This window comes from Ptychodera flava, chromosome 13 (assembly GCF_041260155.1).
Source record: "Ptychodera flava strain L36383 chromosome 13, AS_Pfla_20210202, whole genome shotgun sequence".
NCBI classification, from domain to species: domain Eukaryota; kingdom Metazoa; phylum Hemichordata; class Enteropneusta; family Ptychoderidae; genus Ptychodera; species Ptychodera flava.
In genome coordinates this window covers 1,271,019-1,284,421 of record NC_091940.1, presented here as the reverse complement: position 1 = coordinate 1,284,421, position 13,403 = coordinate 1,271,019, and the positions used below count along the sequence as shown (strand labels likewise).

At 38.8% G+C, this 13,403-nt stretch overlaps 1 protein-coding gene across 3 annotated transcripts in view; it reads right to left on the bottom strand.

The window, feature by feature from the left end:
* LOC139147056 (conserved oligomeric Golgi complex subunit 7-like) overlaps positions 1 to 13,403 on the bottom strand; it is a 148,812-nt gene that overhangs the window by 103,026 nt on the left and 32,383 nt on the right. For all 3 annotated transcript variants that reach the window (XM_070717905.1, XM_070717907.1, XM_070717908.1), the window contains 3 exons: positions 4,407 to 4,496; positions 3,475 to 3,543; positions 2,573 to 2,608 (listed from right to left, as the gene is read on the bottom strand). In XM_070717905.1, the coding sequence (XP_070574006.1) occupies positions 2,573 to 2,608; positions 3,475 to 3,543; positions 4,407 to 4,496 (195 nt within the window). The remainder of the gene's footprint in view (positions 1 to 2,572; positions 2,609 to 3,474; positions 3,544 to 4,406; positions 4,497 to 13,403) is intronic.

Sequence of the window (13,403 nt, the reverse complement as noted above, 5' to 3'; positions counted from 1 at the left end):
ATTTTCAACAAAATCTGGCCTGTGGTTACTGAACTTTTGCCATTTGCAAGATTTTTGCACATTATTGCACATCTTTGACATGAACATGTTCATTTGAACAAATTCTCACCTCCATCCCTGGGTGCACCTGTACACCAAAGACCAAGATGGTAGGTCCTATGAATTTTGAGTTTTTGATGTGGACGGACATACATGTGTAGCTTGCCTATATACCACATAAAACTATTCTGTTAGATACAGAAATGTAATATAAACATTTGGTCATGTGATTTGCCAAACAACAGTAGGCAACAAATAATCACTGACGGCATATTCTCCCCTGATGTTGTAAAAAGAACTTGTTCACAAACTACCGGTACATGTGTTATAATATAAACATGAATAGTACATAAAGTTTTTAGTGTTTATGCTTACATATGCTAGCAAAGAACATCATCTAATATTTTCGTTTTATTAGTCCCCACGGACACCGTCTGGGGGGACTTATAGGTTTGGTCATGTCCGTGCGTGTGTGGCGTGCGTCCGTGCGTGCGTGCGTGTGTGCGTCCGTCCGTCCGTCCGTTCACGCAGATATCTCAGAGATGCCTGAAGCGATTTCATTCAAACTTGGTACAGATGCACGTCAATTTGTTTTGTGATACGATCCAATATGGCTGCCAGGGCGGCCATTTTATTACGATTTTTTCATGTACAGAGCCATAATTCAGGCATGTTTCAACTGATTTTATTCAAAGTTGGTACAAGGACATTGACCAATGTCATAGATATGCACGTCAATTCTTTTTGTGATACGATCCAATATGGCCGCCGTGCGGCCATTTTGTTACGATTTTTTCATGTACAGAGCCATAACTCAGGCATATCTCAACCAATTTCATTCAAAATTGGTACAAGGACATTGACCTATGTCATACATATGCACGTCAATTTGTTTTGTGATACGATCCAATATGGCCGCCAGGCCGCCATTTTATTACGATTTTTTCATGTACAGAGCCATAACTCAGGCATGTTTCTACAGATTTTATTTAAAGTTGGTACAAGGACATTGACCAATGTCATAGCTATGCACATCAATTTGTTTTGTGATACGATCCAATATGGCCGCCAGGCGGCCATTTTGTTACGATTTTTTCATGTACAGAGCCATAACTCAGGCATATCTCAACCAATTTCATTCAAAATTGGTACAAGGACATTGACCTATGTCATACATATGCACATTGATTTGTTTTGTGATACAATCCAATATGGCCGCCAGCAGGCGGCCATTTTATTACGATTTTTTCATGTACAGAGTCATAACTCAGGCATGTTTCTACAGATTTTATCCAAAGTTGGTACAAGGACATTGACCAATGTCATAGCTATACACATCAATTGTTTGTGATACGATCCAATATGGCCGCCATGCGGCCATTTTGTTACGATTTTTTCATGTACAGAGCCATAACTCAGGCATATCTCAACCATTTTATTCAAACTTGGTACAAGGACATTGACCTATGTCATACATATGCACATTGATTTGTTTTGTGATTCGATCCAATATGGCCACCATGTGGCCATTTTATTACGATTTTTTCATCTCCTGAACTACAACTCAGACATGTATCAAGCGAATTTATTCAAAAGTATTTTTATCACAGACCTAATGAAGAGGACTCTATCCTCTCTGAGGACCTGTAATCAAAGCACCCATTAACAAGTGGGGACTGTGTCATCAACGATGACTTGTTCCATTTAAATTTGTTGCGCAAAATTGCTAAACAATTACTAAGTCCCAAGTAAGAATGTCCTTGGAGTTACCACAGTCAATTTTTCATTTTCTAAACAGTTGCTAGAGCCCTATCTAGATACAGAAAGTCATACTTGCGGCAGGTTTGAACACAATAATTTATTTGAGGCATGTTTGTGTGATGGCTCCCAATATGTACATTGTCACCATAAAAATTGAATTGGTCAAGAAGTGATTCACATGCATTTATATGATTGCGTACTATGGTATATACAGCAAGGCACACTGAACCAAAATGGCGATTCCCTCCCACTTGGGAGAAAATCTTCCAATGAGGAGACCTCCTACAAATGTTACATGTATTTTGATACAGCTATTCGACAAGTGTTTCTCTAAAAATGAAGAATTCTCCCAATCGGTAGACTTTGTCCTAAATGTGTAACAGTTTAAAAGTGCTAATGATTGAATTCTGGGACATGACTTTGAAGTCAAAAAGTACAAGGCTGAAATACATGTTTCATGTAAGTGACAATTTGCTGCATGTCTTTCCTTCAGAAGGCATCACTATCATGGAATAAATATGAAAATATGCAGAGAAAGCAATGGTAAACTTTTTCAGACCAGTGGTAAACCCACCGTCAAATTTGATAAGAAACATACTGTTCAACTTTTCTAAATGCGCATATCTCTATTAAACAGCTCAGAACTATTCTATCATAAGAAGTCTCCATCTCAGGAGAAATTCTCCTGATCAGGGGGCCAATTTTTCTCCCGATCAGCAGGTAATCCCCCTTTTGGTCTTGTGTGCCTTTGCTGGTATAAATAGAAACTTACCAGACTATTCTGCATTGCCAGTAACTTCTTTGCAATCTAAAAAATTAAGTGTTAAGATTTAATTTACTGTAAATGTCAGGATCACTCTAATGGATCATTACCCCAGAAGTCTGACCACATTTACATGGTGCTTTGGTATTTATACTATTTTCACATTGATTAAACCTGTATGTAACTTTTTGTTAGCTGTGGTCATTGCTGTTCCCACATCTTCCCGCCAGTGTTGTTGTAAGATTTATTTCTTCTATAAAGTCTTCTTCCATTCCTTCCCCTTGTTTTGCTGTAGCGTTATAGCAGAAAACATCATCTATCTTTATCAAAAGTAGCAATTGGCTGACATGGATCTGCTGCAGGTCATTATTCCATCTGTCACATCTTTGTACCAGCAATATGTTTGAAGCTTTATCGACTTAAGCCTTTTCCTTCCACAAAGTCCATATATCTCCCACTTGTTAAAAGCTCATTACATATGCAAATTGGTATAACATTTACATGAAACTACTATATCATGACTTTAAACCTCACATGCTTGTATGATTGATATCTGTAGTATGGCTCGTCAGTTCTAATAAAGTCATTCTGAGAATATCTTCCTTCTGGATAGTTATTCATATAAATTTGAATCATTTATACTATCCCATCTACAAAAAAATGATTGCTTTCCATTTTAAGATAGTGTATTTATCAGATTGATACTGATCCTATGAACTGTCTGCAGACACACACACACACACACACACACACACACACACATAATTAGCTAAAAATCAGATTATTGTTCTTACAGATACATTTTCTGTCAGTTCACATTTGGTTATGCATTGTTTGACACAAAATATCAACTTAAATTTCAATGTATTGATAATAATCTGAAATTGAAGTCGTAAATTATGGATACTTACAGCATGGACATCCTGACACTGAAACAAGTCATCAATATCAGCCATCAATGTCGTCCAGTTATCAGCTTCCTGAAACATTATTTATAGATTAAGTATAAAAGCAACTTTTTCCATGCTCATACTAGTAGCTGCATCCTTCCAACCAGTGAAAGTAATAATAATAACAGATCCATACATGTACCTGTAGATCCCCTAATAAGTCCCTGTGCCTCAAAAAGTCTTACAGGGAACTCTAGGAGGGGATCTACTGTGAAAAAGTGAGTGTGGCCTAAGAAATTACCTTCACAGAATTTAATTGGATTGTACACGAATGCATGAGCAGATATTATCACTGGTATCCACTAATGCTCTTACCACCTTGCACTTCAGTTAACATTTAAGTATGACTTAAAGGCCCTGCTTGGCTATAAAAGGCACCCAAACTTTTTGTACAAAATGATTTGCACAAGGAAACAAAGCAAGTAACTGTTCCTAAAAATCGACTTGTCTTTTCTGCGTAGATAAACAAGCTCTGTACCATTAACATAGTATCTTTTGTGAATGGTTTGGGTACAGACTCATGGGTAGTAAAATGCCGTGTTATTTACTGTTTCACATTTGTTATTTACGAAACATCTGTTTTTGTACACTGTAAACTGTTTTGTTTGGGTACACTGTCATTGTCAGTAGTGTCCATGAGGTAGCCATTGTGCATTTAAAATAGCAGTCAATCAATAAATGATGCGCAGAAGGTGCTCATGGTCAAACAATTGTGGTATATGTATCAGATTTGAGAAGTCGATGTCAAGCTGTTTTTCTGAGTTCTAGATGAGCAAAATAGTTATAGAAGAAGAAAAAGACGAAGAGGAAGAAGAAGAAGAAGGTCAAACTCCTACAAAAACAATAGGGGCCCAGCCAAAGGGCTTGGGCCCGTAGAAAGAATTGGTTCAAACCTTAAGGGCAGTTGAAGCTGCTTGCATTCTTGATTTTATGGCATCTAACTCAAGCAGCATCTGCATTGACTGAGCCGTATCTTGTTCAACCTGAAACGAAGATTCAAAAATAGCGTCAATGATATGACACTGTGCTCCTCCGTGCATTTAGCGGTAGGGATGCAAGAAGAGGGGTTTGGGGAATATTAATAATAATAATAATAATAATAATAATAATAATAATTTATTCATTTATAAAGCGACTAAATCCACACAAATAGTGTGATCAGAGACGCTGGGTAAAATACAATCAATTTTAAAAAGGTTACAAGAATTAAAAACAAAACAAAAACAAAAAAATACAATGAATGAGTTCAGTTAAAAGCAGAATTAAAAAGAAATGTTTTAAGACTTGATTTAAAACTTGTCAGGCTTGGGGAGCGACGAACCTCAATTGGAAGATTGTTCCATAAAAAGGGGGCGGCAATACTGAACGCACGGTCCCCATATTTCTTTGTGCGCGACCTGCTTTGACACAGTTTAAATTGGTCAGCGGACCTTAGATTACGGGTTGGACGTACAAATTAACCATGCTAGAAAGATAAGTTGGACCGAGTGAATGGATACATTTATAGGTGAAGATAAGAATCTTAAAAACAATACGTTGAGACACAGGCAGCCAATGCAACTGAAACAAAATCGGGGTGATATGCTCAGTGACTCTTGAGCGAGTTACAATTCTGGCAGCTACATTCTGGATACGTTGAAGGCGATCAATTGAATATTTCGGGAGACCATAAAGAAGCGAATTACATGAATCAATGCGTGATGTCACAAAAGCATGAATCAACTGTTCCGTGTCTGATCTAGAGAGATATTTGCGAATATTTGCAATGCGTCGTAAGTGAAAAATAGCTGAGCGGCAGATATTGTTGACATGAGGGTACATCGTAAGACCAGAATCCAGGATAACTCCAAGACTTTTTGCCTGACTTTGAGCAGGAATCAGGGTCACCGACCCTATCCCCTGTATTCTATCATCCGAAGCATTACTGGAAGATGCAGAGAAAGTTACAAATTCAGTTTTATCATCATTCAACAAAGGAAATTTGCAGACATCCAGGACCTACCTTGTGAAATACAAAGTTCAAGATTGCTGGCTGTCACAGAAGCTTCATTGATCTTAAAAGATATATATAATGATGATCATCTGCATAAAAACTATACAGGCAACCATGACTTGCAACTAATTTCCCCAAAGGAGATGTATATACATTAAATAGTATAGGGCCAAGAACGGACCCTTGTGGAACCCCGGTATCAATTTGACGGAAACATGATTTTGTGGAATCGATAATAACACACTGGCTACGGTTAGAAAGATATGAGTGGAACCAATTAAGCGCATTTCCTGAAACACCAAGAAGGTCTGACAGCCGACTTAATAAAATATTATGATTAACGGTATCGAACGCTGCAGAAGATCAAGTAAAACCAAAAATACATCATGTTTTGCATCAAGTGCTAACAATATGTCATTAGTAACCTTTAAGAGAGCAGTCTCTGTGCTGTGACCAGCTTTGTACGCGGATTGTAACGGATCACTCAGGCAATGACTAGCAATATGATTGGTCAGCCTAGTAGCAACTATGCGTTCTAATACCTGTGATAAGAATGGTAGGTTAGAAACAGGCCGATAATTTTTAAGAATCTCATGATCAAGAGATGGTTTCTTGAGAAGAGGTTTAACAACAGCATGTTTAAAATCAGTGGGTACAATACCATCACGTAAAGAGTCATTGAAGAGCTCATTTATGTACGGTAGTAACACCTGTAGGATTTCTGGCTGCTTCAGGATCTTGGTAGGAATTGGATCTAGGCAACATGTGGACGAAGGAGATGACCGAATGGTACGCAAGACTTCCTCAGTGGTTGTTCGCATTAAAGATTCGAAGTGACACTCAGGTTTCAAATCGCAAATCAGTGATGAGCGTTGATGGTGAAGATCGTCGGATGACTGGCTCAAGTTCGAAACTAGAGACTTCACACGATGTAAAAAGAAATCTGCAAAGCGATTGGCGATTTCTGGCGGGTTATCATGCTTCGGAAGATGAACAGATCTCCGAGGTTGGCCGATTAACCGTTCAACGATATTAAACAACTGTTTCTGGTTGCCTTTGCTATTGTCAATCAAGTCTGAATAATAATGACGTTTGGCGTTTTCAACGAGGCGAACAACGTGAGTCCGCAACTCTCTGTAAATCTGTTGATGTACTTCTAGTTTAGATTTTCTCCAAATCCGTTCAGCTTTCATTCTTTTTGATCTTGCATTCGTAACAGACTTGGTGATCCATGGTGCAGGTTGTCTATTTTGAACAAATTTCGCACGCATACTAAGGGGCATGGTTATCAAATGTGTCACGTAATACGCGATTCATTATGTCCAATTTTCTCGATACCTCGGTGTTTGGCTGAAGCTGAATTGATGATGAGAGATCATTGGCGAATGAATCAGCAGAAAAACATTTCATGTTTCTTGATATTATATGCTGCCGATGGCGATGGTTGACAGTGAAAAGCAAAGGATAGTGATCAGATATGGCATAGATAGGTTCAACTCGGACGTCGGTAATGGTAGTATCGTCGATGCGTGTGATTAAGTGGTCAATGGTATGACCAGCACGATGAGTGGGACCGGAGATCCATTGACGCAGGGAGAAAGAGTCAAGTAGATCACGGTACTTCCCGGCACTTATGCAATTGTGATCGTCGACATGGAAGTTAAAATCACCAACGATGATTAATGGCGAATTTTTGTCAAGGTTAGATGACAAAAAATTCGTAAAATCCTCAATGAAATTATCGACAGTAAGACCGTTTGTCTTATTTGGCGGAGGGCGGTACACAGTGACAGCAGTTATGTGCGATGACGGAGTCTTTATACGCAATTCCAACACTTCTATCGAATTAAATGAGCTGGTTGGCGGAACTTGTGACACTGATAGTGACGAGTCAAATATGACAGTGTCACCTCCTCCACGTCGACTCCGAGGAACACTGATGATGTTGTAACCGGGCGGGAGAGAGTCAGAAACTAATGATAAATCACTGGCGTCGTCGCGAAGCCATGTTTCCGCTAGGAAAAGTACGTCGAGGTGGCATTCATGCATGAATTCCTTGACTGCAGTAGGTTTATTACACAATGAACGGCAATTCATGAAAGAGCAACGAAAGGAATTGTGTTGTCTCTGAGATGAAGCAGGTTTTGAAACCGACAGTGGTGGGTTTCTGTGCATTGTTTCAGCAGTGATTGTTGTACTGACAGGGATATTAACGAGGTTGGCATAGTTGTTTGAGAAACTGTGATTGGTTGGATGGAAACGTTTCAGCAGGTGATGAGGAGTTATCTGAGTTTGGATAGGTCGTTGCATTAGTCTGCCAGCAGTGCAGCCTCGCCTGGTACTCGCAGTCTTACAGATGTTCAGATCTTTGAGACACTTCCACAAATTAGCATTAAGGTAGCTTTCTGCCTTTGTTTTGGTATTTTGAGATAAAAACACGATTTTTCTTTTATCCCTGAAAAGTATTCCTATAATATTGATCTTCCTTGTGTGTAGAATATCTTGGTCGTGAAGTTCCTGTTTTTGGGTGAAATTTTGGAATAAAAATGTACGAGAGGCACAGGTGTACATTTTGGCATTTGAGACTACCGTTAAGTCTTGATTGACAAGATTACGCTAAGCAAGCAGCGTCACAGTATTCACATGCACTTAGACAACATCCGCTGTGAAAATCCCATTAACACCTACCGTCCACTGCGTGGGTCAAGACCATAGAGTGTACCTGGCGAAAGGTGGGTCTTACCGTTTTTCTCATAGGGGTGGCCGCTCCCAAAAGATCATAATTTATCGACACAATCGGACAAGGTCAGACTTATGACATTGTTGACGGTACAATTTCAGATTACAAAAATGGCCCACACACTAAATGTTTTATCTGGGACATTTTTGTGCTTTTGTAAAGCACCAGGAGTGGTGGATAAGTTTCGTAATGTTAAACATCTTTGAAGAGGCTGTCCCGTATACATAAATGGTACGTTCCACTGGCGGCCTCAGTGACAGCGGGAACACTTGAATACCGCAACAGACACCCTTCACATCTTCAACATTCAAGCAACATTCGGCCTCTTTCGGCCGAAGTTTCGGCTTCTTTTGGCCCCAAGACATTTCGACACCCCCGTTACGATTTATTTTTTCCCTTCAAACTTATAAGTAACTGACAGACCAGTCATATTCATAAGAGTGACCTTTGCGTTCTGACCAGTATGACTTTTACAGTGCCGTTTAGGCGCCGCTTTTCAAACTTTGACAGTGTCGGCGGCTATTGCTATTGAAAATGATATGAAACTCTTTCCTCACGGTTTTTCACCATGTTCTCACAAACTTTAAAGCATGTGAATGCTGACACTATACTTCTCAGTGTTTTGATTTGTAACATTTGGCACGAGTTCCCCCAATCAGGTAGTGCCGCAACGTCTTTGGTCGCGTTGCCTAAACGTCTTGGCGTCGGAAATTGTGCGGCCGAAACGACTTTGCGCCAAAAGGTCTAGAAACCCGACATTGTCCGTTCGATGAGAATACTGAGTGAGTTGAACAATTTATGAATAAAAATGAAATATCAGAAACCGCGGCTCTTGAACTACTTGGGATTAGAAAATACAAGGTGGAAACAAATTGCATGGGCTTCAAGACATCGACAGGAAATTTCCCAAGGCAAAATACGTAGCAATGCAGAAATCACGCGCCACAAAACAATAGCTGCTTTGGTTTGCAGACGTTTTGGCACAATGGCAGTGAACTGAAATGTCGAAGTCGTTTCAATTCCGCGGGTCCCGTTTTTCCTTATCCATTTCGTTACCGACCTTGACAAGGTAAAAACATACGTCGACTAACAAATGTTCATCGTACACCGGACGAATGTGAATCAAATGATTTTATGGGAATGGACACGACAACATTGTTATCAGTTACCATGGCAGTAGCCAAAATGCTGCAGGACCGAAAACAAATTTCAATATGAATTTGACCGTCACAACGTAATAATGTAATCGCCTGAGTTTTCATCAACATGTCATCATTGGTCGGTAAACCATTGAACGAGACGCTTACGGCTAACTATTTGAATACAGTGCAAAACACCATCCTAATCCTGAAATTTACATGTATGAAGACGGGTCTGATATCATATTCGCCTGGAATCGATGGTACTCATGTTGGATACGAACGACAGCAGAGAGTTATCTATCTGTGACGTATGACGCTTGACGAGCGGTCTATCGCATGCAACTTGCGCTTGATGAAATGACGTACTTTTCTCTAGTATGTTCATGTTTTCTCAACTTCTCTCCTTTGACTTTTATGCCGCCGACAGGCGATTGGCTCATCTTAGCATAAATGACTCCAGAAACGGTCTTCACCCACAGAAATGCTGTACAGAGTGAGGACGAACTATTGTCTCAGAAATTCTCGTAGTTTGATTAGTGTTAATCGGTTTTCAAGGCGCGTGAAGATCTAAAAAATGGCTGCTTACTAGCTGTTCTTTTTATCTCCATGATCACAGACACCGCAAATGTACATCCACATACAAACGCAGATATTTTTGTTGTCAGCCAATATTGTTTTCTCTATATCACTCATCGGGCTCGCTTTCATTCCGCAGCCGTGAGTCGTTTCCGAGGTCGAATCGAATGCTGCCATAAACTTACACTACAGTGTACGCTTGTCATGGAGGTAATAAGTCCAAACGCTCGTGTAGACGGCATCGAGGTGCCGTAGCATTCCGACAGTTAGGTCGAACAGTTAATACTCTATTTAAACCTTACAACTAATCAGTCAACAGATTATGCATAATCCCTTCCCTGGCACTCCCCAAGTTTATTTACTCATCAGCTACTGTGTAGATTGCGCTCTAAAAAGAGTACAACGCTCCCAAAATTCACCCTTTTAGCCTCATTTCGACCGTTGACACTGATTTCAATGAGTGAATATACTGTTGAAGTTGAACACTTTGATTTCACTATCTTGTTTTAGTGTTTTGTCGGTTGAGTACATTGTTTATTGCCATTCAAAAGGAAAAACCCGAACCAATTTACTAAATCGCCTTTTTCTCAGTTCGGCATTTTGTCACATTGCAGCACGTTCAAAAGAGTTTAACTCGAGAACGCGTGAACGGAAGTTCACCAGATTTTCACAGACGTTTGTCGAGTAGGTTGTCTCCAAAACCGTGTCTCAGTTTTTTTATGAAGATTTTAAAGTCGAGTTATTGCTGCTTAATTAGGCGGCATTGTAAGACTAATCGGTGGATAAACTTTGACTCAACGATGTGAAAAAACTAAGGCCTTTTTCAAAAATCTGAGACACGGTTTTGTAGCCAGTATTCTGAAGACCAATTGCCCGTTAACACCTAAACAATAGCCCCTCTCCGCTCAGACTTAAACTTTTTTACGTGAGACCACCCATTTTCTTTACACTTTCACTAAGATCTTCAAAAAATTCATCGCACACTAATTTTCTCGATAAAACAAAAAAATTCATAGAAATAGCTTTTAGGTGATATATAATACTTGGGTAAAAGTACACATCTTGATGGCAAAATTCACGTTTGAAAATAGGTCGTCGCAAAGGTGGAAAGCTACCTTAATTCTCGATAAAGCAGGACAATGTTGCTGAGAAAGATGCAAAGAAAGGGTGGAAATGAGAAACTGTAATAAAACCTATTGTTTTTTAGCAGTGAGCGTCCAGCTTGGTATAAAACATGCCATCTTGTACATGAAGGCAAAAAACATAATTTTCACATGTCCACCAAACTTGGAATTTGCATAGATCAACATAGATCATCCATTGATTTATCTACAAGATTTTGTATGTTCCTTGCTACAAAATGCTGACACAATTGAATTATAACAGGAAAATAAGCCAGATGATTGGACAGTGTGGACTGTGTATTGCATGCACTACCGTGCCGTGATGATGGATTGCCAGACGACCACACTGCATCAAAGAACTGTAGTTTAAAACGAAAATATAATTCTAAACAAACTTTCTTTGTGTCATTGATAGCCTTGATTTTCTTTGGATATTGATTGAATGGACACATTTATTAAAGACGTCACTTTAGCTTGTCATTGATGGTGAAATGATTTTTTGCAGAAACTTGATCGGTCCAGCCAAGTACACATGCTTACTCATAACAGCTAGCTGGACTGCAATGATCACAACATTGTTTTGTGATATTCCAATACAAAATTGAAATAATTTTATTAATATGTCGCATTGACTATAAAGTTACAAATGTTTCCTTGGGTGTTGAAACATGTTATGTTATGTTCATGTAAGAACAACCTGCTCGATTTCCATGGACTTTCTGGTCCGCCCATCACACTGGTATGTCTGTTTCCCCTCTAGCTACCAAAAATCCTTAGTAAAGTTTCAAATTCAGTCTCAAAAGTTTTGAGTAAATTTCAAAATTGACTGTATTAATTAAATTGTCAGTTATCAACTTTTGTATGCCAATATAGCTCATCTAAGAACCGGACATACTTTTTATATACACACAAGATTTGGCAACACCCTGACAATTAAATAATCTTCAACAGCACTGATTTACATTTACAAATTATTCTATGTGAAGTAATTCTTCAATTGCAGATACTATGATAGAAGAGTTCAGCACTGCCAAGATATGAGTATAGCACACTGAATTTTGAACTAGAGTTATGAAAATGACTGAACTGTGTCACAATAAGTTTCTTTTATTAAATCAATCATTTCATTTTTTCTAAGATTGTAGAGACTAAAGGTTAAGGATATTAGTAACTTTAAACCGGGAAAAAATACCAATAAGTGGAAAGGATCAAAAGAAATCAACTTATTTATTTCTTTACATGTTACAAAACAAGAAAGTAACACATAATTCTCATAAGGCTAGTTTTACAAGCTTACTTGTCAATGTTTGATGATATAAAAGAAACAAAAAACCACGAATAAACCTCAAAAGCAACAAAATTCCAAGCATAACATTACACGATGGTTCAGAATGTTCATTTACAAAGTTCACTCAAAATGTACTTTGAAAACGATAGAATTTTGACAGCTGTACGCGGCTACTTACTAAAAGTCTGTTGAAAAAGAGTACTAAATATCGTTGTTTTTCAGGTCAACAAGTGATTGAATCAGAAACATGTGTCATGAAACAGTAAAACAACAACTGATAATAAGTAACTTTTCTAAAGAGTAACTTGAAACGCCTCGCCTGAAAGAAAATTTCATCCCCTTTCACAGAAACGGACTGCGTATTTGAGTGTCACAGCAATGAACGGTCGGGGAATCCTCGCGAAAAATCACTCACACGTATGTACTCGTCCAAAACATTGATTGTTCACTTTTGAAACAAAAACCACGAATAAACCTCAAAAGCAACAAAATTCCAAGCATAACATTACACGATGGTTCAGAATGTTCATTTACAAAGTTCACTCAAAATGTACTTTGAAAACGATAGTATTTTGACAGCTGTACCGCGGCTACTTACTAAAAGTCTGTTGAAAAAGAGTACTAAATATCGTTGTTTTTCAGGTCATCAAGTGATTGAATCAGAAACATGTGTCATGAAACAGTAAAACAACAACTGACAAATAAGTAACTTTTCTAAAGAGTAACTTGAAATGCCTCGCCTGAAAGAAATTTCATCCCGTTTCACAGAGGTTTCTGGTCAATTGGACCCTATGCCGATTGGACCCAAGTCAATTGGACCCCATGATTGATCGCGAGGTTTTACCAAACTATTCGAGCATCGCTTTGGTTTAGCATACGTAGTTTTATATTTGGAGTTCTCTAGCAATTCATGGTCTTAGCCGGCCACCGTGTGTCGGCCTAGGCTCCCAAAGCTGGCCATGTGTTACTGTACCGTACTACTGAGTCTGTACTTCACTGTGTACTTCACTGTTTATAATTGCGAGAC